General features: G+C 40.8%; 1 protein-coding gene across 1 annotated transcript in view; it reads left to right on the top strand.

Moving 5' to 3' along the window:
• The window catches only part of TXNDC12 (thioredoxin domain containing 12 (endoplasmic reticulum)), a 41563-nt gene that overhangs the window by 8070 nt on the left and 19975 nt on the right, over positions 1-13518 (top strand). The window contains exon 2 of the mRNA XM_006839765.1: positions 12399-12459. Within this exon, the coding sequence (XP_006839828.1) occupies positions 12399-12459 (61 nt within the window). The remainder of the gene's footprint in view (positions 1-12398; positions 12460-13518) is intronic.

Raw genomic sequence — 13518 nt, 5'->3', positions numbered from 1 at the left:
TTTATTGTGAATTATGTGATAGTTTACATGAGAGGACATTAGTTTCACATTGATCCCGTTGTATATCGTTTCCTTGCAATGGTTACAATCCCCTCCATGCATCATCCACCAACCAAAGGATATACCCCGCGAGCCTGCCCCCCAGTTGTCCACACACAGCCCCTCTTCCTCTCCGGGTCCAAAGTCCCCAGCCACTCTATCTCCCCACATATCTCTGTACCTTCTTGACACAGTTTTTCCTGTAGATCTATTGAATTTGTTTCACTAAACAAAAAGTTTTCATATTGAGTAGATGCTCTGTCAAGTTTGTGGTTATACAATCTGATATCCTCAAACCTCATAAAAGTTCATAAAGCAGGAAAATGTAAGCTGTCCATCAGAAGTACAGCCAGTTTCTCCTGTTTTGTGATGTGTGAATGGTAAGCAGTTTGCTCTGTTAACCCAAATGCAGGTGGTATACCAGTCCAGGTTCCATGTTTGAACATCTGCTAATTGACAGAGGAAAGGGGATGTTTTAGAAGAGCTGTATGAGTTTAAATAGCATTTACTTTTCATTGTTCACATTGTTGAACAGGAGTTAGAAATAGTGCTCATTCCCTCCCCTCTCGTGAAAAGTTATAGTCTACCCCAAGTCACACACTGGACCCAGTGCCTGCTGGGACAGGACTGTGAATTTCTTGGTCATGAGTGTGTTGATTGATGCTCAATGCAATATAGACATGTTTTCAAATAAAACAGATATGATTGTGTATAAAAAAAAACCAAAAAACTGCCCAGTCCTGCACCATCCTCCCAATTTTTGTTGTTTTAGCCCATGTCACAGCCACTGTGTCAGTCCATCTTATTGAGGGTCTTCCTCTTTTTTCTGACCTTCTATTTTACCAAGTGTCATGTCCTATTCAAGGAACTGATCTCTCCTGACACATGACCAAAGTATGAGAGACGAAGTCTTGCCATCTTCATTATAAGGAGCATTCTGGCTGTATTTCTTCCAAGATTGGTTTGTTTTTCTGGCAGTCCATGGTACTTTCAATATTCTTCACCAACACCATAGTTCAAATGCATTGATTCTTCTTTACTGTTGCTTATTATATTCATTGTCCAACTTTCACACACACGTGAAATGATTGAAAAATACCAACGCTTGAGTCAGGTGCACCTTAGTCCTCAAAATGACATCTTTGCGCTTTAATACTTTAAAGAGATCTTTTGCAGCAGATTTGTGTAATGCAATAACGTCATCTGGTTTCTTGACTGCTGCTTCCATGAGTGTTGATCCAAGTAAAATGAAGTCTGACAACTTCAATCTTTTCTCTGTTTATCATGATATTAATTACTGGTCCAGTTGTAAAGATTTTTGTTTTCTTGACATTGAGGTACAACCCATACTGAAGGCTGTGGTCTTTGATATTCGTCTATAAATATTTTATGTCACCTTTGCTTCCAAAAGCAAAGTTGTGTCATCTGCATATCACACATTGCTAATGGGTCTTCCTCCAATCCTGATGTCATTTTTTTTCATATAATCCAGTTTCTTGGATTATTTGCTCAGTGTTTAGATTGAATGTTGTTGTTAAATGCTGTTGAGTCATTTCCGACTCATAGTGACCCTGTTTGGGTTTCATAATAAGTATGGTGAAAGGATACAACTTGATGCACACCTTTCCTAATTTTGAACCATTCAGTATCACTTTGTTTTGTTTGAAAGACTGCCTTTTGGTCTATATACAGGTATCTCATAAGCATAATGAAGAGTTTGAAATGTTATCCATTGTTATGATCCATACTAGCTACATGTGACTATTTAAAACAAAATTAAAATTAAATTTAAAATTTAGTTCCTCAGTTGCATTAGCCATATTTCAAGTGCTTAATAGCCACATGTGACTAGCAGCTACCATACTTAGCAGTGCAAATATGCAGATATAGAACATTTCCATGATTGTAGAAGGTTCAATTGGACAGCACTGCTTTAGGGTCTGCCTTAGGGTCTCCTATGATTGTAGTTTTGTCATCTATTTTCTGAGTAGCCCAGATTTATGGAGGAATTGTATCTTATCTTGATATTAATCTAGCTTCCTTGACTTTATTTTGGTTCATATTTGCCTGGCATGTTGTTATTGTCATTAAGTTTGGTGAGTTGGTACAACAGAACAAAACAGCCCAGTCTTGCATTATCCTCAGAATTATGTTTGAGCCCCATTGTTTCAGTCACTATGTCAATCGAGGGTGTTTCTTTTTCTTGCTGACCTGCTACTTTACCAAGCATGATGTTCTTTTCCAGGGATTGACCCCTCTGATAACATGTCCAAAATTCATTAGATGAAGTCTCGTCATTCTTACTTCTAAGGAGCATTCTGACTGTCTTTTTTCTAAGACAGATTTGTTTGTTCTTCTAGCAGTATGTGGTATTTTTTATATTCTCTGTCAACATCATAATTCAAATGCACCAATCCACAGGACGCATTCCATTCTCTGCTCATCATGATGGGGGTGATTACATCATTATATAACTGCCAAACCACTGAGAATCATGGCCTAGTCTAATTTACACATGCATTTGTATTTGTTGTTGTTAAATGACTCAGTGACCCCATATAAGGTATCCGAGGAGCAGATGGTGAGATTGAACCGCCAATTTTGTGGTTCAAACTGACTTTGTGGTCCAGTGCTTTATCTTAGTGTCACACCAGGACTCCGACATACATATATCGAGGGGATGCAGATCTATTCATGACAATCCCCAAACCAAACTTACAGCCAGCAAGTCAACTCTGACTCATAATAACCCTGTATAGAGTTTCCAAGGAGCAGCTGGTGAACTTGAACTGCCAACCTTGTGGTTCAAACAGACTTTGCAGGCCAGCGCATTAACCCACAGAGCCATACCAGGACTCCAATAGTAAATATTTATAACAATAACGATATTTATAATGTTTTTCAAGTCCCGGACACAGTTCTAAGCTCTTTAGTGTATTCATTTATTTAATATAGCAGTTCTATGAGAAGGAGCTCTGGTAGCGTAGTGGTTACGAATCGGGCTGCGAACCTTAAGGTCAGCGGTTTGAAACTACCAGCTGCTCCGCGGGAGAAAGATGAGGCTTTCTACTCCCGTAAAGATTTACACCCTTGGAAACCCTGTACAGGGTCGCTATGGGTCGGAACCGACTTGATGGCACATAACAACAACATGAGATGGGCAATATTATCCACAGTTTACAGTAAAGGAAATAGAAGTTCAGTAACTTGTTTTAAATAGTAAATGCACACTAGGATTCAAATCCAAGCAGTCTACTTCCACAGTCCATGTTCTTAATCACTATATTTTGTTGTTATTGTTAGGTGCCTTTGAGTTGGTTCTGAGTCGTAGTGATCCTATGCACAACAGGATGAAACACTGGCTGGTCCTGCGCCAACCTCACAATCACTGTATAGTAATGCCCAATTAATATTCATTGAAATAGTTGTAAATGAATACTCTGATGGAAGAAAAATCTCTCCATTTATGTACAAATTTCTATTTTGCCCTGGTTCTTGGAAGATGGTTTTGTTGGGCACAAAATTCTCCATTCAGTTCCTTACTTTTAGTATTCTGAAGATGATATTCTGTTGCCTTCTGAATTCTATTGTACCTATCGCTCTAAATAGTGGAGTACTGGTATGGCGCTGTGAGGTAATGTGTCAGACTGCAAAGTCATTTGAACTGCAAGGTCAGTGGTTCAAGCTCACCAGCTGCTCCTTGGAAACCTTATACAGGGTTGTTGTGGGTCGGAATAGACTCCATGGCACTTAACAACAACGATCTAAATAGCATTCCTTTGTAGGAAATATGTCCGTTTTCCCTGGCTGCTTTTTTTTGTTTTTTAAAAATTTTATTGTGACTTGAGTGATAGTTTACATGGGAGAACATCAGCTTTACATTCATCCTACCGTATTTTGTTTCATTACAATGATTACAACCCCCTCCATGCATCATCATTCAACAGCATTTGCTTCCATTCCCTCTGTCCTTTTTGTTCTTTGGATGTACACTGAAGCACTCAGGAATATATAACCATTCAAACAACCAAAGGGTATACGCTGCACACCAGCCTCCCGGCCACCAGCACACAGCCCCTCTCCCTCCCTGAATCCAGAGACCCCAGCCGCTCCATTTCTCCACATCATCGTCTCTGCCTCCATCTCTGGCGCCACTGTTTCTATGGATAGGGTCCCTGCACTCTGATCTTCTTCCTTGATGGTCCCAGGGTCCTCTGCTCCTGGACTGCAAGATCAACCACTCCCCTCCTTTTGTTACAAAACGTCTACCTTTACATCAACAACATTCACAATCCTGATAGCAATTATTCACTATTGAATCACAAGAGTCTTATACCCATCTCCTTTCACCAGCCCTATCTAGACAGGTTGGAAACCACTCAGTGGAGATTCCATCTTCCCCTGCACTCTCTGAAACTAGGCTCCCTCTTGAAAGCTTGCTTGTAAGCCAGCCACTTTGTGCCTTTATAGTCCCCCCCCCCCCTGCCATTTTGGGTAGCCAATGTTTAAGTTGCCCATCCCTGTCAACCCTCTGTACCGAGGCGGGTAGGAATGATCCTTGCTGTAAAGATTTGTTCCCTCTTTTAAGCTACTACATCCATAAGTATAGGTCGTTTATAAAATTGTAGTGGATTACACTTTTTTACCTCTTCTTTCTTCCTCTACTCAAGTCTGATCATCCAGCCATTGAAGGTAGGTCAAATGGGTACTATCTGCAAGTGTGGGTGTTCTTGTGCATCTCCCTTCACTTCATATCAGCTGGATGCTGATAGTCCTCTGTAGCCATGCCCCTGTCCTTGTGCTCAGGAGCCCCCAGGTTCCCTGGCTGCTTTCAGTAACTCAGTGTTTTTTGTTGTTTTGCAGTTTCACTACAATTTGTGTATCTATGTGTTTTGGTTTTGTGATTTATCCTAATTGGTATGCATTGTATGCCACATATTTACAAATTCAAATTTTGTTTCAGTTCTTGAAAATTCTTAGCCATTATCCCTTCAAGTGGTCTTTTTCTTCTGTCTTTTCATTCTGAGACTCCAATTTATATATAAATACTAGACTTTCTTAGTCTCCTCCATGTGACATCACTTCTCCTTCATATATATTTTTTTCATCTCCTTTTCTGTATGAAAACAATACAGAAAGGCCAGTGGCACAAAACAATAACTGAAAGGTCAGTGAGTTGAACCCACCAGCCAAGCCTCACTGTGGGAGAAGGATGTAGTAAAAACCCTATGGGGCAGTTCTACTCTGTCCTCTAGGGCCTCTATGAGTTTGAATCGAATCGGTGGCAACTGGTTTGGTTTTTGTGTTTCGTTTTCTCTATGTGCTGCATCCTGTACAACTTAACTTATCCATTGAATTTGGTATTTCAACAATTACATTTTAAAATTTCTGCAAAGTCTTTGGTGCCTTAGAAAATTGACCTACTCATTTTTATTGTGTGCCCATTTTGTGATTTCCGTGTTGTTTCTTTAAACATTGTATACATGATGATGATTGTGGTGGTGGTGTCAGTTGCTGCATAGGGTTTCTGAAACTAAATCTTTACAGGAGCAGAAAGCCTCATCTTTCTTCCACGGAGCAGCTGGTAAATTTGAACTGCTAACCTGTGGTTTGCAGCCCAGCTCATAACCCACTACGCTATTAGAGCTCCTTATTATATGCATAGTTAATAATATATCCTGTGGATGATAATTCTAATACTGGAAGTCCTTAGGGGTCTAAATCTGTTTGTTATTTCTATGATTGAGAGCTGCTATTAGGTGGGTCTTCATAATTGGCTATTCTGGAATCCTAAAATAGAGAATACTATCCCACAGAAAGGTTTTGCATGTGACTCATCTGGAAACCAGGGCATACTACTGACCTAGAATCACTCTATCCCTGTAAGAGCTAGATTAATAGAGGAGTCTCAGATCATTTCCTCCACGTGGCCACCTCACAATGAACATTCATATTCAAGGCAGCCCTGACCTTTGCTTGTTGCTCACTGTTTTGTCCAGTTTTACCTTTCTTTGTATTTGTGGAAAATTAGAATTAGAAGGTGCCTAACTTGATCACTGGAGTCTTGGTGTGGCGCTGTGGGTTAATGCGCCAGACTGCAAAGCCATTTGAACTGCAAGGTCGGCGGTTCAAACTCACTAGTGGCTCCTCGGAAAACCTGTACAGGGTCACTGTGGGTTGGAACCGACTCAGTGGCACTTAACAACAACAACCTGATCGCTGGGGTTCTGGTGTGGCACTGCAGGTTAATGCGCTGGACTACAAGGTCGGTTTGAACCGCAAGGTCGGCAGTTCAGGCTCACCAGCTGCTCCTCGGAAACCCATACAGGGTTGCTGTGATTCCAAACAAACTAGAGGGTACTTAATAACAACAACAATCCCTTCAGGCCATCTAGTGGGGGCATTGTGTGAACGCAGGATTCAGTTGCCTGAGTTTGGTGTAAATGAGTAGAATGATAGTAATAGGTTGGTGGTGGTGTTAAGTGCCGTCCAGTCAGCTCAGACTCATAGCTACGCTGTGAAGGCTTTCCGAGGAGCGAATGGGGAGCTTGAACCACCAACCTTGTGGTTCAAACAGACCTTGTAGTCCAGCGCATTAACCTGCAGTGCCACACCAGAACCCCAGTGATCAGGTTAGGCACCTTCTGATTCTCCTGGGCATCCACCCAATTTTACTCTCACTTAATCATTTATTCTTCAGGATCAAACTTTGGGCCCTAGACAAGGTACACATTTTCTCTTGGCCAGCAGCCTGTGCTGTTGCAAATAAAAAGTGATGATGATTAGTTTGGACACAGCCAAGAGGCTAAGCCTAGTCTATTCTTTGTTCGGACACTGTCTCCCTGTATTAATCTGGATAAGCTATTTATTTCCCTTAGTGGTAGCACTAATGTAGTATGGAAATTAGATTTGAGTTTATTTCTGGAAAAGAAAAATCTAGATGATTGTGTGGTAACCAGATGGTTTTATAAGACTGAAGTTTAAATCTCAGCATGGCCTTTTACCAACCATGTGGCAGTTGGATAGGTTATGCAATTTTTCTGAGCCTTAGAGTTCTTGTCTGTAACTAATAACAATAGCTAATATTTATTGTACTGATGTGGCGCTGTGGGTTAATGCACCAGACTGCAAAGCCATTTGAACTGCAGGGTCGGCGGTTCAAGCTCACCAGCTGCTCCTTGGAAACACTATACAGGGTTGCTATGGGTTGGAATCGACTCGACGGCACTTGACAATAACAACAATATTCATTGATTGTCATAGTTATCTAGTTCTGCTATAACAGAAATACAAGTAGATGACTGACAAACAGAGATTTCTTCTCTCACAGTTCAAAAGGCTAGAAGTCTGAATTCAGAGTGCTAGCTCTAGAAGGTGGCTTTCTCTCTGTCAGCTTGGGGGGAAAGTCATTGTCTCCTTTCTACATCTGTGGACCCAGCATTCCTTGGAGATTTCCTTGTGTCTTGGCATCAATCCTCCTGTGGGTCTAGGAGGTTCTCAGCAGAGACTCTGAATCTAAAAGCAGAGACTCCCAGATCTTCTTTCTTGGTGGTATTCAGATATGCTTCTTTCTTCTTGAATGTAAAATTACACCATTTATGTGAGATGATCTAAATAAGATTCATTTACACAATAAATATTTTATTGAGCCCTTAATTATAGTTTTGTTGTTGTTAAGTGCTGTTGAGTCAATTCCGATCCATAGCAACATTGTATAGGGTTCATGAGGAGCAGCTGGTGAGCTTGAACCGCTGAACTTGAAGTTCAAATGGCTTTGCATTCTGGCACATTAACCTACAGCGCCACACCAAGACACCAACTATGGCTTTGTGTAGTGCGCTAAATGCTAGGGAGACAGGAGGTAACAAAATAAATATGATACAGCCCTTTGGAAAACGTTTGCTTTGAGCCTAGGAAGTGCTGTAATGGGACAAAAATGGATGCTTTGAGAGTTGGGGAGGATTCGCCAGAAGAAATGCCATCGAGGCTTATACCTGAAGAATGAGTTGGAGGTGGGGATGGGGAAGAAAGGCAGATATAACAGTTATAATGAAAGTCTAGAGGGAAGAAAGTACATGCTGCATTTCAGGAAATGAAGTTTTATGTGTAGGATTTTAGGAAAAGTGTGGGAATAAGGGCTGGAGACGTGGACAGGAACTATATTCTGAAAGGCTTTGTAAGCCCCACTACAAGAATTTGACCTATATTTTTAGGGCATTGAGAAGCCTCTGAAAGGTTTTTGCACAGCAGTGACATAATGTAAAAAGACTGCTCTGTCTAAAGAGTGGAGGGTGATAACAGTTTTTGTTGTTGTTATGTGCCATTGAGTAGACACTAACACACAGTGACACTATGTACAACAGAACGAAACATTGCCTGGTCCTGGGCCAACCTGATAATCGTTGCTATGCCTGAACCCATTGCTGCTGCCACTGTGCCAATCCGTCTTATTAGGGTTCTTTCTTTTTCACTCTGCCCCTCCACTTTACCAAACATGATATCCTTCTCTAGGGACTGGTCCCTTCTGATAATATATCTGAACTATGAGAGATGAAGTCTGGCCATCCTGACTTTCAAGAAGCATTTTGGCTGTACTACTACCAACACAGATCTGTTTGTTCTTTTGGCAGTCCATAGTACTTTCAATATTCCCCTCGAGCACCATAACTCAAATATATCAATTCTTTTATGGTTTTCCTTATTCACTGTCCAACTTTCACATGCATATGAGGTAATTGAAAATACCCTGGCTTGGGTCAGATGCACCTTAGTCCTCAAACTGACATCTTTGCTTCGACACTTTAAGAGATCTTGTGCAGATTTGCCTAATGTAATATGTCGTTTGATTTCTTGACTGCTTCTTCCATGAATGTTGATGGTTAATCCCAGCAAAATGAAGTCTTTGACAACTTCAGTTTTCCCTCCATTTATATGGATGTTGTTTATTAGTCCAGTAGTGTGGATTTTTGTTTTCTTTACACTGAGATGCAACCCATAATGAAGGCTGTGGTATTTGATCTTCATCAGAAAGTATTTTAAGTCCTTTTCACTTACAGCAAGCAAGGTTGTATCATCTGCATATTGCAGGTTGTTAATGAGTCTTCCATCAATTCTGATGCCATGTTTTTCTTTATATAATCCAGCTTCTCGGATTATGTGTTCAGCATAAAGATTGAATAAGTGTGGTGAAAGAATACAACCATGGTGCATACCTTTCCTAATTTTAAACCATTCGATGTTCCCTAGTTCTGTTCGAACAACTGCCTTTTGCTCTATGTACAGGTTATTCATGAGCACAATTAAGAGGTCTGGAATACTTACACTCTGCAATGTTGAATATAGCGTGTCATGAGGCACATAATCGAAAGCCTTTGCATAGTCACTAAAGCACAGGTAACCATCTTTCTAGTATTGTCTACTTTCAGCCAAGATCCATATGAAATCAGCAATGATATCTCTCATTCCATGTCCTCTTCTGAATCTGGCTTGAACCTCTTGAAGTTCTCTGTCACAGTATGGATGCAGCTGTTTTTATATTATCTTTAGTAAAACTATACTCACATGGGATATCAATAATATCTGATGATTTCTGCATTCCGTTGATTCACAGTTTTTTGGAATGGGCATGAGATAGAATCTCTTCCAGTTTATTGGCCAGGTAGTTGTCTTCCAAATTCCTTGGCATAGATGAGTGAGTGGCTCCAGTGCTGCATCAGTTTTTGGAAATATTTCAATTTGTATTCCATTTATTCCCGGTGTCTTGTTTTTTTGCCAATGCCTTGAACTTCTTCCTTCAGGATCAATTGGCTCTTGATCAAAAGCTACCTCTTGAAATGGTTGAACATTGACCATTTATTTTTGGTACATTGACTCTATATATTTCTTCCATCTTCTTTTTTTCATTTTTTTATTTTTTAAGTTTTTATTGTGAATTATGTGATAGTTTACATGGCAGAACATTAGCTTTACATTCATCCTGTTGTATTTTGTTTCATTGAAATGATTACAGTCTCCTTCATGCATCATCAAACAACCAAAGGGTACACCCCACACGCCTGCCCTGAATTGTTTTTGTTTTAATGTTTTATTGTGAATTATGTGATAGTTTACATAGGAGAGTCCTGGTGTGGCACTGTGATTTAATGTGCCAGACTGCAGAGCTGTTTGAACTACAAGCTCAGTGGTTCAAGCTCACCAGTTGCTCCTTGGAAACCATATGCAGGGTCACTATGGGTTGGAACCAACTCCACAGCACTTAACAACAAAAACAACATGGGAGAACATTAGCTTTACATTCATCCTATTGTATATAATTTCATTGCCATGGTTACAGTCCCCTCCAGGCATCATCAACCAACCAAAGGGTATACCCTGCAAACCATCCCCCTGGTCATCAGCATACAGCTCCTCTCCCTCTCTGGGTCTGCAATCCCCAGCTGCTCCATCTCTCCACATCATTGACTCTGTCTCCATCTCTGGTGTCACTGCTTCTCTGGGTAGGGTCCTGCACTCCACTCTTCTCCTTTGATGGTCCCAGGGACCTCCGCTCCTGGACTGCAAAGTCAACCACTCCCCTCCTTTTGCTACAAAATGTCTACCTTTACATTTCCAACCCTCACAGTCAGTCCTGATAGCAATCATTCTTTACTGTGCCACATGAGAGCCATCCCCATGTCCTTTCATCAGCCCTGCCCAGACAAATTGGCTGCTACTATGTGGAGATTCTGCCTTCCTCCAAATCCTCTGGATCTAGGGTCCCACTTGAAAGCTTGTAAGCAAGTCACTTCTTACCTTTGTAGTCGCCTCCCCCCCGCCCCCATTTTGGGTAGCCAGTGTCCAAGTTGCCTATCCATGTCTACCCTGTGTATCGAGGGGGTGGGAATGATCTTCACTCTAAAGATTTGTTCCTTCTTTTGAGCTACTGCATCCATAGGTATAGGTTAAGTTCATCATTGTATCAGATTACTCTTTTCCTCTTCTTTCTTCTTCTAGTTGAATTCTGATCGTCCAGCCATTGAAGCAAGGTCAAATGGGTATTATCTGCAAGTGTGGGTGTTCTTGTGCATATGCCCTCTCTTCTTATCACCTGGACACTTCACTCTCCACTCTAGTCCTCTGTGGCTATGTCACTGACTCTGGAGTCCCCAGGTCTTGCCACACTGCTGGCCAACCAGGTCTCCATCCGGGTTCACAGGAGTCTATTGAATGTGGTAGGGCTTAGCCTGCTGCTTCGTTGCTGTTTTTCCCTCACTTCAGTGACCATGGTCACCAGTCAGAGCACATGTCTGTTCGTGTATTCCCATTGAGTCTTACTTAGAAGGCAGTTTGCCTGGAGGGGACCCGACCACTTGCCTTGATGTCTCCTGGGCGAGCAACTTGCTTGTTATTGTAGTAGTCAGTCAGACTGCCATTATTGTTTTGTATTTTTCCTGTCGGTCTTTCTTTTAAGAAGTATCTTCTGTTCTTCTAGTCACTCTTGAACTTGTTTTAATTAATTTGCATATAACAATAGCTTCATATATGTATTCTCACTTAATTTTTATACCAAGACCCTGAGTAGGTGTTATCTTAATTTTGCAAATGAAGAAATTAAAACTTGATCTTACTTCACTCATACAAAGTCATATAATTAAGAAGTGGAGTCATGAATCCACATCTGACTTTAAAGCTATATTGCCCTATTGTCTCCAGCTAGCAATGATTTGTTGTGACCTCTTTCATGTTGAACCTGTGGAAAATTCTTATTCTTGCAGTAGTAGTGGCACAGCCCAGGATTGTTTACACAGTGCTTCACAGCATCTATTTCATTAAGTCTTCATAAAATCTCTATGAATTAGGTGGTAGTGTCATCCTGGTGTGGCACTGTGATAATGCACTGGACTGCAAGGTCTATTTGAACCACAAAGTTTTGAACTGACTTGATGGCATTTTAACAACAACAATAACACCAACAATCCCCAATTTAAGGCTGTCTGTTGATGCAGTGGGTTAAGCATCAGGCCTGCTAATCAAAAGGCTAGCGGTTCAAACCCACCCATTGTTCTGTGGGGGAAAGATGAGGATTTTTGTTCTCATAAAGATTTGCAGCCTCAGAAAACCCTAGAGAACAGTTCTCTGTGCTGTAGGGTCTCTAAGAGTTGGAATTGACTTGACACTAGTGAGGTTTTGATCTGTATTTTACTGTTATGAAAACTGAGAGTGCCCAAAAAGTGGTGGACCTGGAACTTGAACAAAAGGCTCTTGATAGAGGAACGTCTTTGTTTGTGAGTACCTTAAGAACATGCCACACTTCATTTTTGGGGGTCTGTGCCCTATGATGATTGATTGTGTAAATGTTTATAAGGTTTTTTTCCTTCCAGGTTTTGGGGATCACATTCATTGGAGGACACTAGAAGATGGAAAGAGAGAAGCTGCTGCCAGGTATGAGCTGTGATTTTAGGCTATTTAGGTGGCAAAAGTACTTTTCAGCCATCAACTTAGTATTAATTTCAGGTGAAAGGTTATGCTAAGCCAGCACGAGATCTGAGTAGTTGCCTGATAACAATGACAATAAGTTGTATGAGTAGGTTCTGACTCATAGTAACCTTATATAGAAGATAGATTGCTCAGTCCTGCTCTGTCTTTACCATCATTACTACGTTGTTGCAGCCACTGTTAATCCATCTCACTGAGGGTCTTTCTCTTTTTGCTCACCCTGTGTCAAGTCAAGCATCATGTCCTTCTCCAGTGATTGGTACCTCTTGATGCCATATCAAAAGTAATTGACACAAAGTCTCACCATTCTCATGACAATATTTACTAAGGTACCAGGCAGTGATCTAAACATTTTATGTGAATTAATTTATTTCTCACACAGCTCTCTAAGGTGAGCATTGTTGTTATTGTCAAGAGAAAACTAAGGCACAGAGCAATAAAGTTACTTGCTCAAAATCACACAGCTAGTAAACAACAGAGCCAGGATTCAGACCCAGGTATTCTGGCTTCAGAGTTTGCCCTCTCAGCCCATATACCATGTTGTCTAATTGTCTCAAGTGGAGCAGGTTGGTTTAATGTATGCACAGACAACACATACAAAGGAGAAGGAAAAGGCAGGGCGGGAGAGGGAAAGAAACTTTTTGAGAATTTAGGTTTTAGGTTGTGGTAATGACTTTTCTGCTAACGGTTTGATAATGCAATGAAAACACCTATGTCATTTTCAACTTTTAAACAAGATTGGGTAACAAAGCTGTTGATGGCTGTGGTATCTTATTGAAAAAAATAAAAATCACAATTCTTTCCTTTTGGTCATGTCCCTTAATATACACAGGAATGAGGTTAAAATGAGACTACAGATCTTGTTGCTTTTCACTGCTTCTTTTACTCTCTTAGATGGTCTTAAATATCTGAAACTTCTTCCTTAGAATCTTTGTTCATGACTCCTGGTAGAATAATCCTTGATTTTAAACACGTGGTGGTGGTGTGCCGGGGATTCTGTTCCGA

Source organism: Chrysochloris asiatica, unplaced genomic scaffold (genome assembly GCF_000296735.1).
Source record: "Chrysochloris asiatica unplaced genomic scaffold, ChrAsi1.0 scaffold00026, whole genome shotgun sequence".
NCBI classification, from domain to species: domain Eukaryota; kingdom Metazoa; phylum Chordata; class Mammalia; order Afrosoricida; family Chrysochloridae; genus Chrysochloris; species Chrysochloris asiatica.
Note: the sequence above shows the minus strand (reverse complement) of the source record. Positions and strands in the feature narration are given on the sequence as shown.